We start from the raw sequence: 18,429 nt of genomic DNA, 5'->3' as shown, positions 1-18,429 counted from the left end.
TGCAGAATATTAGTGAAGCAATATTTGATAATTTATTTTGCTAATATGTTTCTTATTTAGCTAATGTTTTGATTTTTTCACCATGTACAATCTAAATAGCTAATATACTTTTTTAAAAGCCAATAAGAACATTGGTAGAATTCTTCTACATAAGTACAATACTATGTCTTTGATGATAAAATACTATGTCTTTGATGATAATATATTATGTCTTTGTGCTAGAACATTGTGTTCATTGGCGAGCGAGCGCAGCGAGCCATGGTTCATGGCGTGAACCACTTAGGATTGTGTAGCAATTCTCGGGGGTTGGCGAGCGTTAGCGAGCAGGGGGCGGAGCCTCCTAGTATATATTAATTGAAATAAAATAAAATAAAAAGATATGTGATAAAAAGCAAAGTTAAGGGAAAGAAAGATTAATAGGAAATTTGTTTAGGAAAATCGCCATTCACAGATGACGCTGAATTATTGTGTACCACTGACGGTAATATCAACTACTGGTATTTCGGTAATTGGTGCAGCTTTGATAAGAATTCTACAACAGTGTATAAGTTGATAAGAATTCTTTGTTCCGTAGTTTCAGAAAATATTTCTTTCAATGGTAGCAAAGATAGTATATTAATATTTTAATGAATTAGAATTAAAAAATCTTTGTTCCTCTACTTCTTATAAATATTTTAATAGTAAATTAAATGTCAGAGAGAGAAATGGCCATGTTTCAAAAACCTCATCAAGTTCTAACAAAAATTTTATTTTTTAAAAGAAATTTTGACTTTAGTTGATTGTTACTGACAAATATATTTTTCACATAACTTAAATGCTGAAGGGTTACGTAGTAAGTGCCAAACATACTAATATAGGTATAAATTATTATATTGATATATTTGGTGATTATTAAAACAGCACCAATACTAAGTTTTAGCATTGATACTTTGGAAAAAGTTACTTGATAGTGCAATAGTATCATGCCATGTGATGCTAAATACATTTTTTTCTTTATTCTAATTGGATAAACAACAAAAAACGAGTTTTGCTTATTTCAAAAACGAAAAAGACCAAAAAAAAAAATTCTTAAATAAAACAAAATTAATATTTTAACTATATTAATTTAAAAACTTAGTGGTAGAACCATGTAAATGACATTTTCAGAACTATAAAAAAGTTGCATCCGAACTATTTTATTACCAATTTATTAGAAAGAGGGACAAATATTTCTTTGCTTTTATTTATTTACCCCTGCCTAATTTGAAATAAAAATCATACAAGCATACTGAAAACTGATGTAATTAGTTATGTTAAGATTTGAGTGAAGGCAAAAACAGTTCTGTAACATTAAACATATCCGTATTGGTACAACCACCTTTTTTTATTTTCTCTGATTCATTAATTCCGATAAAAATTTCACTTACCTGGCTTTTCCACCAAGTTCTTTAATTGGATCGGATTCTATATTGGATCGCTATATTGGATTAACTTCGTGGAAGAAACAGGTAAATAACATTTTTAGAACGTAAAAAAAGGTGCTTCCAAAATATTTTATTAGCAACTTATAAGGAGGCGGGACTAATAATTCTTTGCTTTATTTTGTTTACCTTAGCCTATTTTGAAAGAAAAGTTATGCAAGCATACTAAAAACTGACGTGATTAGTTATGTTAAGATGTAAGCGATGGCAAAAAAAGTTCTATTATATTAAACATGCCCATATTGATGCAACTACTATTTATTATATTCTCTGATTGATTAATTCCCCTAAAAATTTACTTTCCTGGTTCTTTCATCAAGCTCTTTAATTGTTTCGTCATATGCTTTTGAGTTTTGAACATGATTTCGTAGTGCTTCCCAATTCTGATTTATTTATTCTTTACTTATATTTTATTCAACCCGTGCGAAGAACGGGTATTTAACTGGTATTTTATAAAATATAGATTATTTTGCTTCTTATTTAAAGGGGGGGAGGCAAAAAATGTGTTTTAAAGTAAATAAAATAGATACGGTTTGCCATTTTTTGCAATCGCAACCTTAACAAGTTTTTTGTAAGAATTAATTTATCGTGTATTCATTGAGTTGTAAAAGTTAGCATCATATTTATAAACGATTTCAGATTCGAAAAGATGGTAAATAAAATTGTTTGAAATGTTTTTCATCTCTTGAATCACGAAAAGAAAAAAATGAAATTGCAAAATTTTTTAATTATTTCCTCTACTTGTTTAAAACATACGAAGTCCTTACTTCGTGACATTAGAAATAATGTACTAAATTATTACCAAAGAAGTGTTTTTCCATAGTCGAATAAGTTTGTTACAAAATAGTGATAAATCATGTTCGATGCTTATGTGTTTGTGGAAATAATTAAAAAGGAAATACAAAACTTTCTGGAAATATAAATATTTGTTGACTGAAGAAATTAAATTATAAGTAAATCGTACACCCATCCTTTTATTTTTGTATCCCTTAAAAATTTTATTTCCTAAAATCTTCTGGTAGTGTAATAAAGAACTTTTTTCCTGAATTTTGATTTATTCCATTGCCAGGATAAAATTTATTCCATAAATATGCTATTAAATATTATACATATATATACTGATATTAAAATAATAACATATAATTCACTATGCCTTCCTTAAATTCGTTGAGATGAAATGCCTTTTTTTAAAACAATCTGTTTGATCAAAGAAGTTCAGGAAAATTTTAATCTCATTTTTGTCAGCATAAATATTTTTAAATAATAATGTTTTTTCAACAAACCCTTCAACTTGTAAATAGTAACTCAGTAATATTATCTAAAAAAATATATAAAACATTTTTGATCTAAGAAGGAAAATTTTAATCTCATTTTTGTCAACACAAATATTTTTAAATAATAATGTTTTTTCAACAAACCCTTCAACTTGTAAATAGTAACTCCGTAATATGATCTAAAAAAATATATAAAGCATTTTTGATCTAAGAAGGAAAATTTTAATCTCATTTTTGTAGGCACAAATATTTTAAAATAATAATGGTTTTTCAACAAACCCTTCAACTTGTAAATAGTAACACAGTAATATTATCTAAAAAGATATAAATAATCTATCTGAAAAATATTACCAGGTATAGCTAAACTGCCCCAGAATAAAAATCCAAAAAACGATGCAATTACTAACAGATCCATTACGCTCGATAGTTAAACGAAAAATAAAATCAAAGCATTAAGTACAACAATGTCTTTTTAATTTTATCGTATCTTGAAAATATATCTACATGTGCTGTGATTCCATGAGATTATTTGCTTCTTAATACCATATGTTGAACCCTTTCCTTCGGTGAATTGCAACAAAAATTTCGATTTTTCACTATTTTATTACTGATAATTTAAAATAGTGAAAATATAAAAACAATAGAACATACTGTAGTTCACACCATTTCTTACTATAGATTAAAATCTAATGATGGTGTAGCTGTTTTCCATTGTTGTCAATACATTTTTATTGGCTGGAAAATAACATGGTAGGATCCAGTTTTCCCACATTAATTTTCATATTAGTATGGTTGTCATCATCATAAAATTGTTATTAGTCATAGAATTATTTTTTTTATATAAATATTTGTGTTTCCTTAATTTAAATGTTAAAATTACCTGCACTGTTATTATTCGCGATCGCAACGAACTATAGGGGGCGTTGTTGTATGAGACGCTTACCTGCAAATTTTGTCAAGATTATATTACACATCATTATTTTAATTTCAAGATTAATGAACAAAGCCTAAATTAATTTAAATTTGATTAAAAATTTAAAATACTAAAGTTTATTAAAAGATGACAAATGATTTTTATGGAAAATTGCCTTTACGTTCGTTCTTTTTTAATTGCGATTTTTTGAATTCTTCGTGTTCAAAAACTTTTTAATCGATACAATTTTATTGGAACCAAGGCTCGAAGAAACTCAGAAATTTTACCCGTCCCCGATGACGGCTTGTTCAACAATGTACCCTCCTCCTTTGAAACTAACCCGTAGCTTCGAAATAAATAAAAATATAATTTTCTCTTATTTATTGAAAACATTTATATAAATTGCACAATGAATTAGTAGTTACTAGGATTGCAAGTACTAGGATTATATTATACAGTAATAAAGGAAATACTAGGTTACTAATAGTAACCTAGTATTTCTTTTATGAAATAGCTTATTTCTTTTATGAAATAATTTAAATGACAAAGGTCAAGTTATCTGGAAAGTCAATTTATCCGAGGGTACTGCGTTTCTTAAATGAATCAAATATGACGTTTGCCAGTTCCACAATCGAGCCAATGATTTACAGAGGTTTCTGCACAGAAATCTGAAAGGGGTTTTCCATTTATGTTTTTGTTCATAATTGCGTTTAACGCTTCTTGTTTAAGACCATTGCACAATGTGTTTTTTTGTAAGTTCATTGCTTAAAAGCCCCTTCAACCACTGCAGTACTCCCAGACAGAGAAAACATCAATTCTAATAACAAAAATTGAAAAAGTATCACGAACATTAACGGGAAAATGGCCGTCAGCGCGGACGTCGGATTCGAGAAATTCGTTTTCCGCGGGGAATTTTTGATCGCCGAGAATGGGCGGACGGGCGGTTTNTCTCAAAACGGGATCCTTCACTTTAATTTGTAATGAATTGAAGACAGAAAAAATTATTTTACCGTAATACACACAATCTGTAACAGCAAGTGATCATGAAATTGGAAGTTCTGTTGTTGGTAATAGAAAGGAAAAAATTATTGAGAAATTGTTCTTCAAATGCTTGGCGTGTTCTGCTTCAATGTTTGGCATGTTCTGGTTAGTTTTTTCAAGAAGTTCTACCTTTTCCTTAGGGAAATTTTGCTTCTTATTTGCTGCTAATGAAATGGCGTCCGTCGTTGCCAATGGTTTTGTGGGAACTAATGTCCGATATTTTCAGTCTCCCGCTAGATGGCGTACTCGAGCGTTGCGATCGCGAATTGTTTTTATATAAATATTTTTGCCTCCCTAATTTAAAGGTTAAAACTACCTGCATGTTATTAATGCGTTCTTGATTTCTAATTTAAGAGTTTAGAACGAAAGTTTTTTTTTATTATTAATATTAGAATAATGTAATTCTAAGTTACATTTTATGATAAAGTTATTTAAATCGGCTTTCTTATCTTATTAACTGATATACAATTATTATTTCTTGGTGCAAATTATATATTAATATACTATATTATGAGTTACGTTTAAAGAGATTCGCTAAATGATTTATAACTTAACTTTCAGCTTCATGCACTAATTGATGAATGCGAAAATTGTATTTAAAATCCATTCGCCCTTTTGGTAAGCAAAAATATTAAATTACAGTTGTGAACCAACCAAATTTGTTATAACAATATACTTTTAATTTTAAATATTATTTTAAATATATTTTTCGCCCATGTCAACCTTCTATGAAGAGGTACCTCACCATAGAATCGAGTTAACATGTCTTATATATTAGTGAAATGGAATTATATATTTTGTAATGGTAGATTCATTACAGTACTCCAGCACCAGAATTATATCTGTGATAGAATTCGATGAACGGATACCACTAGTTGATTTATTGCAGTTTTGTGAGAAGCCGGGAGAGCTGTATTAAGATCACCGTACTTTTTGAGTGCTGCTCGTGAGAGCTGTATTAAGTTTACGATCGTGGTCGCTCTTGTGTTGCCTTTAGCAGTCGAGTGAATGCGTTGTGTGTGATCAAGACTGCGATGCAACAACGTGAAGAGGACAGTCACAAGTAGCAAGTCAGCCATTCAATTTGGACAATCCATCGAAATAGGCTTGTTCACATCGTAGTGGGCGTTTCTGCCAAGGTAGGCGTGTTCACATCACGTCCGGATCACCAATATGGGGATGTATTTTTCGACCAAGCCAACCTTCAATCATGAAAAGGACTTGTAGAAATTGGCTTAGATTCATTTAAATTAAACTGCAGACGATTTTTTTTTTCAAATATTTTAATGATAACATCAGTGGCGTTTGCTACCTTATAGCTCTTGTTGACAAAAAAAGGAGTTTTTTGCACGTTGTTTTATAATAAATACTTTTCTTTCCTTTTATCAAATAAATTTAATACTTAATGTGAACGTGGTGACAAAAACGGTCTACGTTACCAAATTAACATTCCTAAAATTGTATGAAGCCACGTGTTAATTTTTCTTATAGTTATGCTTTAAAAGGTGACTCTGTTAGACTAATAATTTCCAATTAACGGTTTTTGATATAAAAATGCATAAATTATGTACCGAAGAGCAAAACTAATGGAGAAATAGTACTAATTTGTTTAGAAGAAACGTAAAATTTGTCATTCTATTATTGAAGCCAAAGATTCTTTGTTAATTGCGGTAATAGGTATTACTTGAAATAATGAAAAGATAAAAGCTATGCACTAAGGTGAAGGTGTAAATATACTAACGTAAGTGGTGTTAACTTGGTGTTTAGGGATAACGTAAACATTTTCTGCACTACCATTGACACCAATTATGCTTAATTATTTTTGGTAATAGATAATAATTTATATAAATATAAGTATGCACTAAAAAGGAAAAGTTGATGGAGAAATCATTCTAATTCGTTTAGAGGGAAACGTAAAAAATCGCTATACACCAATGTTGCTTAATTAGTTTTAGAGGCACAACTAGCATTGTGATAAATGATGCAGTTTTAATAGGTTCGAACTATAGTTTGTCTATCGAAAGAACTTCCCTCGCTACGAAGTCTAAGGCCGTCTGCCGCTATGGAAACAAAAAATAGCGCATTTTAAAGAGGGGAGCTTCTTTTTCCCGATTCCCTCTCTCTCGCCGACCAGAGTCAAAATTTATCTTAAATAATGACCCAACATCTTTTCTTGAAACAATTAAACCTTTTAATAATAAGATTTCTAGCAGAGAGATTTCTAATACAGATATTCTAACATTCAGAAAATGAAGGGTGAATTGGACAAAATCGGTTCTTCTTTTTTACTTGAACTTCTTCTGCCATCTATTAGAAATCTTATGAAACTAATTTCAGGTGGTCACTGTGTTGTTTTGTGATAAATGAAAGATAGAATATAGTTTGTCTAAGCTAAGAACTCCTCTCGCCACAAAGTCCGAGGCCGTCTCGAGTGAGCACAGTTTGGCCTGCTTAGCGCGCTCGAATTAACTCGAGCGCACAAGTTAGGTGGTTAATCTATGTTTATTTCAATGTATTAAATTGAGTGTTTGATTATGTATTTCCCCTCTTTTTTCCCCGCTACTCTATGCGAAAGTTGTATGTTAGGGTAGGTCAAAAAGGTCCAAGAAAATTGGAACTTTTTTGTGGCAGTGGAGGAAAATTAACAGCTACCATCATTGAAGAGTATGCAATTTCTTTATAACTATGTGTCCAAAGTGGTGATTAAAAAAGATTAAGATTCAGAAAATTGCAGATTTTGTTGGTCAGCTCACGATAGAACATAAAACTTACCATTGCTTAGCATAAGTATCTGTACAAAATTTCAGATTTCCAACGTAATAGTATCTACAGTATGTGAATGCTTGAAAAAGTACTAAGTATCAAAATACAGTTTCCTTCGACATACTATTTTTTATTTAAACGTGCTGCCAATTTAATCCAGTTTTCGTTCGTCATATTTTAGGATTTCTGAATCAATTTTGTTTCAAAACAGTCCTGATTTTCGTATCAATGTATTTACATATTTGAAAATTGATTTGAATTTGTGATTGAAATAAAAATTATTTTTATTTTCTTCAAGGGATTTTTAAAAATTTATAATTCAAATATTTATTTACTACTGTTTCTTAAGTAAAGGTTATAAGTAGAGCCCGGATTTTGATGACCTAAAAAGTCTCAACTAATGTCCTTAAAAAGTGCAAAAAATGCCCTTAAAAATCCAAACATTGCACAAAAAATGCCTCAAATAAAGTAAAAATTTTGAATTAAAAAATTTTTTTGCTCTTTAAAATTATTATGAGTCATTTAAAAAATATAAAGCAATGCAATACTTGTTCTACGTTCATTAAAGTTTGAAAAATTTGTTTTATATCCTAAAATAACAAAAAAAGGAAAATATATTGACACCAAAATATTTTTATTTTGTATAGAAACTTTAATGGATATAACAACTTCCATCTCATAATATTACTAAATATCAGAATTACATTGGATTATTAAATGTTTTTTGATAATTTGAAATGTAAACGAGCGTCTCTTGTCTGAAAGTAAATTTTCATTCCTGCAGAAGCTTCTTTCAACGTCTACTGATGTTATAGGTGCGTACTTGAAAAAGACGGTCTCACTTACTGACAATTCTTCTTCAATTTGAAAAGATTTTGCTTCACCTGTTAATATTCTATAGATTTTCTTCATTGTTTGGAAGCCAGTGTAATAATGAAAATTGATGAAAAATAATAAAAATTGGAAAAAATTAACAAAAAACTTTAAAAAATGCATTAAAATGCAAAATACGCCCCAAAATTTAAAGAAAAATGCCCTATAAATCTAAAAAAATGCTCTAAAAGACAAAAAATGTCCAAAAATGCAAATGTCATCAAAATCCGGACCTTAGTTATAAGTCAAAGCCCATTGTATTGTGATATTTTTTACTGTGTGTAGATGCAGTCAGTATTATGTTTTATGTAAATAAAATTTGTACCATAAACATGTTTTCATTTTTATCAGTCATAACAAAACCAAAGTGAAACTAAATTTTCATTTGGTTCACACAATAGACATCTAAAGTGTAGGAGTGCACAACCCGTAAAAGCCTCTGAACACAATTTTTTCTTTCTAATTAAAAATATTTTGAATTCCACATTTGAGTCATTACTTATTGAGGCACACAATTTACACTTTGTAAATCTATGTAATACCATACATATATATGGTAAATCTAAGTTGTTTTTTGAACCTTTTTTCAACATTTTGCTACATAATTCCTCATGGTTTTAAAGAACCCAATATTTTTATTATGATGCACGAATTTTGTACTTGAGTAATCACTTTTCGACTAGCTTCATTTTTTCCAATTTCATCGCAAATCCAAGTTTCATTTCTTTTGTTTTTTGCATTGCTAACAACCAATTTCTATGCGGTAATTGAAATCCCGTTACATTTATTATATTACGACTCAAGTCATAAATGGCAAATATTTGTCAATTTAAGTTTGTTTTGGGATTTTCTGAATGTGGTGCGCCTTTGTTTTGGCNTTTTTGAAAATTGTAATCATGATTACAAGTAATTGATTACTGTAATCAAAAAATGTAATCGATTACATTTTTGGCCAACTCTGGTTTTAAGTAGGTTTTTTTTTTAAATTATTTTTCCTTTTGTAATTAGTTTATGTATTTTTATAATTTCTGGGGCTGATACTTACTGACGACGTCAACTTAGATTGTCATTTTCATAATTTTCTTTTTTTTACAATTTGCTATTGATTTTAATTTTCTTATGGAATTTCTGCTGCATTGCATATGGAATTTCTGCTGCAGAAATCCTGTAAAAAACAGTTAAAAAGTTGTAGTTTATAACTGTTTTTTACATGGTTTTTGATTCCTCTTTCTACTTCCTGATATTACCCTTCTTTCCCCTATGTATATAGATTAGATTCTTTACTATCTGGTATGATGCGACTAGAAAGTAGACCTGATAGCTGGATAGGATGAAGTTTCCCCTCTCTCTTATAATTAAATATTTCACATTTTATGATAATGATTATGCAATTATACTAAAATTTAATGAACAACACAAACGTGCAAATATCTGGCTAGAATAAAATCAATATAGATAATCACATTCATTACATTCCCCTTTCTTGCCTACACCACAAGCCATGAATCTTGCGAATGCTCTGTTTCTATACTGCCAGGTAGCGGAATAATACCAAGTTTTTGAAAAGTACGTAAGCCGAATAATCTGAAGCCTATTGTGTACATATATTAAAAAGAATAATATGTTCAAATCTATAAAAAAGGAATTTATTACCGTGCCTATTTACCGTGTTTATTACCTATATTAACCGTGCAATCAGTTAAAATCTATTCCACAAAGACTGCTTTAATAATGATTAAATTAACTTAGAAAAGGTTAAGAGTCACGTTACTAAGGCCTATTAATAATGTCTAGAAAAATCTGACACTTTCTAAGGTCAATCTAGCAACCATATGAAGTTCTATCCTAATATCAATGTTCATGTATGTATTAACTTTAACTGCTGACTACAGTTAAAAATTAAAATGTCAATGCCTTCTAAGTTTAGCATGTACAAAGAGGTGAACAAAATAATGGAAACTCTTCTATACTGATACATTTTTTTATAGTTCCCAAGAAATACTAAAAGAATAATTTAAAAATTTCAGAGGACATCGTGTGATTTTTACTGCTTATCAATGAAGTTTTAAGATTTTGAGGGACCGACAATAAGTTACAAACGGAAAATAGCGTTTTCGAACATTTAATGTCAAAAAATTTGTAACTTGTAAAAATTATTTTGGTTTTATGCAATAACTGCACAACATTTCGTAAGCCTAGCTTAAATATTTATGTAGATGTCTTCTAAAAAGAAAAGCAACCTATTAAGTTGCAGACATCTTTTAAAATAAAGCATTCAATTCACAGAAAGGTTATACAGTAGGGAACCGATTATCCGGAACGATCGGGACAATCGCTATTCCGGATAACTGATTTTTCCGGTTTTCTGAATCGCTACAAAAAGCCATTTTATTATTGTTAAGCCAAACTAAAAAAAAAAAAAGAAGAAAAAACGATGAAGTAATACACTAATGATTATTACTAAAATGATGGTAAGGTCAATCTTTCAAAGTCAATCTTTCAAAAAAGAACGAAAAATCCTAAAATCTCATGAGGAAAAAAAATTTTTTTTTTTAAATGGCGGGAAAACTAATCGAATTTCGTTCCGGTTTTTTGATTTCCGGATAACGGGTTCTGTACACAACTATTTTAAAGACTAAGTTTATTGAAAAGATAAAACCATAAAACACGAAGACAAAAACTACACTTAACAAACTATACATCACTCTGCAAAGGGCAGAACATAACTGACAAGAGCAGGCAATGAAAAACCCACTTCCTCCAAGCTGTGTCACAGCACAGGGGAAAACTCTTCTAACAATAAAATAAGGACATTTTCGCAAAACTAATTTTTTGTCTTACGTTTTTTTCCTGTAACTTAAAAAATATTCAATAAAATTAAAACTAAATTTAAAGCAATTTAAAATCAATTACAAAATTTTTGCTTTAAAATTTGAAAAAAATTCGTTGAAAACTGTGCAGTATATAAGAAATTAAAGTCGTTCTTTTATATTGAGTGAGCAAGGAAAAAAAGTTTTTTTTTTTTTTAATTTGTGGCAAATCCTAATTAGCAACAAATAAAAAAATTCAAATTTGAATATCTTAAAAGGTTTCAAAGAATTCTCTAAGTCATTTTTGTACTTTTTAAAAGAAAGCTAAAAATGATAAGGAATTTTCCACAAATATTATTTTGTATCATAGGACAATTAATTAACAAATGATAATACCTTACAATAAACGTTCAATACACCGAAATATGATTGTATAAGGAAAGAAAATAGACAAAAGAAAAGAAACTTTTATGGTGAGGGGGGGTGATCCCCAAAGATGCCGAGATCATTTATAAGGGATCTTGTTGGGAAAGAAATTGTGTAAAACCCCTTATCATTTGAGTTTTCTTTTGAAAAGTACAAAAACCACTTATAAAATTACTTGAATCATTTTACATTCTTAAGATATTCAATTTCAGATTTTTTTTTTATTAGTTACATACAAATATGATTCTCTACAAAATTAAGCAAAAACAAATTAAAATTTTTACAGCGCATGCACGGTACTAAAGAACCACTTTAATTACTCGTACCTCGCACAGTTTTAAACAAATTTTATAGCAATAATTTTATAATTAATTTTAAACAGCTCAAAAAATTTTGCTTAATTTTATTAAATATTTTTAAAGTTACCGCTAAAACACATGAGACGAAATTTTTTTTATAAAAGTGGCCATTTCTCCCTAAATATTTAAGCTTAGTTTACGAAATTTTTTGCAATTATTGCATGTAATAATTAAAATAATTGTTATATGATGTTTATTGCTACATTTTTTGGCAAAGGGTATTCGAAAACACTATTTTTTTTGGTTTGCTTTACTGTTGGTCCCTCAAGCCTCTAAAAGCTTCAAACTTTACTGATACGTATGAGAAATTGCACAATCTAAACACTTTGGAAGCTGATAAAATTATTCTTTGAGTATTTCTTAAGAGATACGAAAAAAACTTGTTAGTATAGAAGTGTTTTTATTATTTTGTCCAACCCCTGTATGTATGTATAGTTTGAATTTCCTAGCAACAGATTCCTTAACTGTCAATTGCATGCCACCTCCACACGCCACTGAAGCAGAAAAGTTTCTCCCTGGGAACAAAATCTGATTCACGACAATAACTGCCTTCTCTGAGACTAGGATAGGGAAATATTTTTATTTCTACCTCATATTGTTAGCCATTTTTTTTTAACCTCATGCGCATTATAATATGAAGAAAAAAAAGTAAAGAACATTTTAAGAAATATGAAGAAAAAAAAGTAAAGAACATTTTAAGATTAAATGTGCTGCATTCAATAAATAATTAAAACAGTACATAAATTTTTTATTTATTCAAATAATACACATGAACTATATATAATACGCAAGATTTTCTTTATGAAGCTTATGAAGAAAATACATTTTTAAGACATTTAAAATGTAAAAAAAAGGCAGTATGAGACAATATGCTTCTTTAAGTCAATGTACATACAAGAAGGAAATTTCTTTTGTAATTTCTTTATAATTTCAGATCATATAGAGACATCTGTTCAGCATTAGTCATATTCTATACCTGGAAAAAGAGAATACATTTTTTAAAAGCTTAATCAGTGTCAACAATTATAAAACAAGTGTAAGTGCATCTAAAAAAATGACTTTGATGAAAGATGCACTTTAGAATGGACCAAGAACAATAATAAAAGTGTGACATGAGTGACTTTTTCTTCCTTTTTTTTTAAGGTTCAAAATAATAATAATAAGAGAAATAAACAAAATAAGCTTGATATTACAAACTTAGAAAGCTAATTCAACATGTGTTAAGGCATTTTCAACGAATGAATAGTGAATGAATACAATAATTTCTTTCCTATTTGTGATATCATGAAATATAAAAGAACAACATGTAATGTGGATTTCTTTTAGTGTGATCAAGAAGTGTCAAACACTACACATAAACAGGATAGCAAATCTGCAGCAGTATCTTCATAAATCCGAATTTATATGTAACCTCAACAATACAATATATTTTATTTATGCTGTTTTGCTGAAAAGGCACCAAAATATAAATTTAAATACATATTTCAACAAAATTTTGAATGTTTAAAATATTAAAAAGCCAGAAAAACTGACTCAGTTAAAGCAATACTGCAATAAAAGCCAGTCAGTTTTTTCTTCTTTTGCAACCCTTATAATTTATCACCATCATCAATGGATCGACAGCCCAGGGTGGGCCTTGACCTTCTCAAGAAGTTTTTTCCAGGCTAACCTTTTTTTTGCTAGTGCTTTCCAATTTTTAGTTTTTAAGACCAAAAGGTCTTATTTTAGGCCATCTATCTATCTCAAAGTCGGCCTGCCTCTTTTTCGTGTGCCAACTGGTCTGGCATTGAAAACACCTTTTTGTGGCATGGTCTTTGTTCATTCTGATAATGTGACCTGCCCATTTTATTCCTTGTCATTTAATAAAGTTAATAATGTCAGGTTCATTTAAAGTCTGTTAAAGCTATAGATTTGATCTTCTAAGCCACACACATTTTTTTTTAATTCCTCCAAGAATCCTTCTCAAGACCTTTCTCTCAAAGGTACCCAACGTAGCCTCATCCGTACAAGAAATGGTCCAGGTTTCACAAGCATATGTTAAAATTGATCTTAAAAGAGACTTATATAATAAAACTTTCGTTTTTCCATCAATTACATTAGATTTCATGTATTTTCAAATTCCATTAAATTATTTATTGGCTATAGTAATTCTTCTTTGTATTTCCATAGTAGTATTGTTATCACTTATAATTTATACATAGATAATTTGTTATTTAAATTGAATTTTATACTATGATTCTTAAAAAGTGAAATAAATCACTATATACAGTTAAGCCTGTAATTAAGTAATTCTGGAGTGTTCCTTCAATTCAGATTTTTAATATTCTTTAAAAATAAATTTAGAAAACAGTGTTCCCACAGGTCAGGGAGAACAGGGAAAACTTAGAATTGTCAGGAAATTTTATTTTTACTCTAAAAGTCAGGGAAAGCTGCAATTTTTTTCACAAAAACCTGGAATATTCCTACATCATACCTGGAAAATAACCAGTTTTAAAATTGTCCATAACAGTAATCAGTTATTGAGATTAAATAATTCTAACATCTATTACAATTATTTGTTGTAAAATTTTCACATTTNCGTACAAGATATGGTCCAGGTTTCACAAGCATATGTTAAAATTGATCTTTAAAAAAAATTATATAATAAAACTTTTGTTTTTCTATCAATTACATTAGATTTCATGTATTTTCAAATTCCATTAAAACATTTATTGGCTATAGTAATTCTTCTTTGTATTTCCATAGTAGTATTGTTATCACTTATAATTTATACATAGATAATTTTTTATTTAAATTGAATTTTATACTATGATTTTCTAAAAAGTAAAATAAATCACTATATACAGATAAGCCTGTAATTAAGAGTGTTCTTTCAAGTCAAATTTTTAATATTTTTTAAAATTAAGTTTAGAAATGTTTTAAAACAGGGTTCCCACAGGTCAGGGAGAACCTGGAATTGTCAGGTAATTTAATATTAGCTCTAAAAGTCAGGGAAAGCTGCAATTTTTTTTTACAAAAACCTGGAATACTCCTATATTATACCTGGAAAATAACCAGTTTTAAAATTGTCCATAACAGTAATCAGTTATTGAGATTCCAGTTAAATAATTTTAACATCTAGTACAATTATCTGTCGTAAAAATTTCACATTTTAGTCAAACTGAAATATTCCCCTCCTCATTTAATGATATTTTCTTAACACAGAAAATCTAATATTTCACATTACAAATAAAAGAATCAAAGTTTTCTGATAAAAATATGCTCTCATTGAAATTTCACCTGGAAAAGTCAGGGAGAGAACTCTGTTAAAAAGGAGTTTCAGCAATCATTCCCCATTAAATTATTTTATTTTAAATAAATAAGAAGCTTGGATGAATCTGCTGTGATGAAGGGATTCTGCCATAGTACACATGAACTCTGAGTTGGGTTTTGCAAAACAAAGGAGAGAAAAAAAAATTTTTTTTTTTTCTTTTACAATCAATTATTTAGCAATAAAATCCAGAAAAAAAAAACTTCTGATTATTTTCCAACAATTTGTAAGAATTAATCAGAGAGAAAACGTAAAGAGAAAAAGATGATGGAGTTTGTGAATTTTTTTTTCTACTTTCAACAATATACAAATAATCAAAGGTGGATAGTTATGAGTCAGTTAATGAGAAAAGTTAACCATCCCTATGGCAGAATTTTTTCAGACTTTCTGCGATATACCTCTCTAATACTATCTTTCTGCAAGATACTTATAAAGATAACAAATATACATGTTACTAATTTAAAGTAACAGAAGCGTCAACGTTAAAAAAAAAATTCGGATCAAATAAAATGATTTTTTTAATTGAATACGTAATTTTTTTTCAATATTATGGGCGATATTCTCGCATTTTGTAGGGAGATAACACTTTCTTTTTCACGTTTTGTAATTTATCATCACATTAAAAAAAATAATAATAAAATCTCGAAATCTGTAAAAAAGTTCAATGACGAAATCACGTGAATCGGAGTCTTCAAAAAGGGGTTACTAAAATGCGTGTTTTCATTTCGGAATTCAGTTGCTGTAACGGATTAAAAATATCGTTGCTGATAGTAATAAAAATATCGCATTTAAAATATCAGATTTTAAAAGCTATGTGGAAATCAATAGTAATAACAGTATAAAAAAATCAAACGAAAATTTCTACAGAAGAGAAAACCAAATTTTTTTACTTCATTATTATTATTTTTTTCCATTATTCTCAAATGAAAATAGAAAAATCAAGCATTTTTTTCCCACTCTGATGCGCGAGAAAGGCATCTTTGAATATAATTCTGAAGAAAAGATAAAATCTTTTGAAAATTTCAGCTGAAAAGAAAAGTAAAATAATTTATTTCCAAAAGGAAAAATCTTATTGCAAGAACTTTAGCGTTCTGCGACAATGTCGCCACGGGGTCAACCATCATAAAATTAATGACTGAAAGCATATAAAAATGACTTACAAAATTAATTATTTTTTTTTCTTGTCTTTTCTTCGGTTGTCGCTCTCTTCCCCATAAATAAGATCGTTCATGAACTTAACATCAATTAAAATAGCATGATACATTATCAGCCAGCCTGAAAACAAATTTAAAGAACACTTTAAAAAACGATATACAGTGTTTGTTTAATTTAAGGTTTGTTAAATTTATACACTCACGCATATACTTTGTATTCAATTGTAGAAAAATTACAGGCATAATTTTTATGCATTACTTGATATGAAATTATTAAGCAACATATTTATTAAGGACATGATACCTACAAAGTTTTGATAAATGAGTGTATTGGTCAGTTGCACCACAAGTACAGCAAATCTTATGAAATAATCACATGGCTCAGTTAAAATATGCCATTTTTATTTCAATAATTTGTATTTTAGCACTGCTAAGTAATTCTTTAAATTTACAAAAATTTATTTCCCTAAAATAGAGTGAGCCGTGATGGCTCACAGGATAGAGAATTTGCCTTCCAATGAGGTGTACCAGGTTCGAATCCAACAATGACTGGTCGATATGAATTTTGCTTGCACCGACCACAGTGCTGAGGTAAAATATTCTCAGCGGTAGACGGATCATTGGTTAGAGTTTACTTGCTGTCAGGCTAACTGTGAGAGGTTTTTGCAGTTTTCCTCTCCATGAAAGGCAAATGAGAATTAGTTCCATCCTCCAAGAAGGCAAATTTCTCCTGATATTTGATCCAGGATGTTCCCTTGTATTCTGGATAGTGATCAAAATTACAAGGCTTTGTTTGAGTAGAACATTAGCAGTGGTAAATCCAAAAAATTGGGTTGGTTGTTCAACAACGGTTATAAAATAAAAATAAAAAAGAGAGATTAATTACAATTATTTTACGAAGTTTGATCTTTAATTTAATAATTATTTGGAATAATTATTAAATAAGAAATATTAATAAGAAATTATTTAGATCTTTTGCGAAACCTAGAACATACATAGTTCCACTAAAAATATTATGGAAGGTTGGAACATAAAAATGATTCAGAGAATGTTTATTCTAAGCATTATTTTAGCTATTTTATAGTTATTCAATTGTATACTCTTTTTTACAGACTATTTAAATTAAGTTATATTTTTTTTAAAGTAGAAAACTCATCCTAATATTCTGTTTTAAATATTCAATTTACACAAGTATGAAATGTAGAATAACAAAATTTCAAGAAATAAAAGCTAACAAGAGCACTTAGAAAAAACATTTTAAAATTCATTTTGTAGACAAAGGTTATTTAATTTTAATCATAAAAACTACGCTAAAATAATTTTAGTGTAAATGTTGTTGACAACAACAACAACAGTGTAAATACTAGTCTAGTGTTGGTGTTCACCTAATAAAATTTGTTAGAAACATAGTTTTTCATCTTTCGTTAGACAGGAACAAAATTCAGAATATAGTTCTAAAGATAACTAGGTAAAAAAAGGCACTTTAAACAGAACATCTTGTACTAGCTACAACATATTTCACATCAAAGCATATGTTGATTAATAATAGTAGGCACATAAACATTACATAATTCTATAAATGGAAAGAAATATTTGATTCATCTAAAAAAAATTTTAATGGATAATTTTCTAGCAGTATAAAAAAATGGCAATGAGTTCATTTAAAAATGAAATAACACCATAATTGAAGCACAAAGAATATTTTTACAAAACTATAATGCATAATTGTATTTTTAAATAGAAAGAATTATTTTTTAACTTACAAGCAGCTGTATATAAAGTAAATATTAATATTGCCAGAATCAAGACAAACGAAACGAAAGAATAATGTACAACAGATGCGAACAATGGCTCAACAGTTGCTAATACATCCATTTCTTTCATACAAAAATTTCCTTCGTAACAAAATTAAGAAATTGCGTTTATTTGTAAATAAAGGAACTCATTTTAAATAAACATTTATTATTATCAAAGAAAGTGTTTCTGACTGTCTATTTCTTCCCTGTATAAGTTGTGCTTACTGAGTCATAAATCAATACAAGTTAC

General features: G+C 28.8%; 1 protein-coding gene and 1 long non-coding RNA gene across 2 annotated transcripts in view; both read right to left on the bottom strand.

Moving 5' to 3' along the window:
• The window catches only part of LOC122271322 (astacin-like metalloprotease toxin 5), an 11,869-nt gene extending 8,641 nt beyond the window's left edge, over window positions 1-3,228 (bottom strand). Inside the window, exon 1 of the mRNA XM_043052221.2 lies at window positions 3,086-3,228. Coding sequence (XP_042908155.1) covers window positions 3,086-3,149 — 64 coding nt within the window. The 5' untranslated portion in view covers window positions 3,150-3,228. The remainder of the gene's footprint in view (window positions 1-3,085) is intronic.
• Window positions 3,229-12,646: 9,418 nt separating this feature from the next.
• LOC107437346 (uncharacterized) lies at window positions 12,647-18,372 on the bottom strand. Its single transcript, XR_001583233.2, has 3 exons — window positions 18,147-18,372; window positions 16,390-16,504; window positions 12,647-12,895 (listed from the first exon to the last, which is right to left on the bottom strand). It is a non-coding gene; the product is annotated as an uncharacterized lncRNA (long non-coding RNA).
• Between the last annotated feature and the right edge of the window lie 57 nt (window positions 18,373-18,429).

The sequence above is a fragment of the Parasteatoda tepidariorum genome, chromosome 4, assembly GCF_043381705.1.
Source record: "Parasteatoda tepidariorum isolate YZ-2023 chromosome 4, CAS_Ptep_4.0, whole genome shotgun sequence".
Lineage (NCBI taxonomy): Eukaryota > Metazoa > Arthropoda > Arachnida > Araneae > Theridiidae > Parasteatoda > Parasteatoda tepidariorum.
This window is presented reverse-complemented; position numbering and strand designations above follow the sequence as displayed.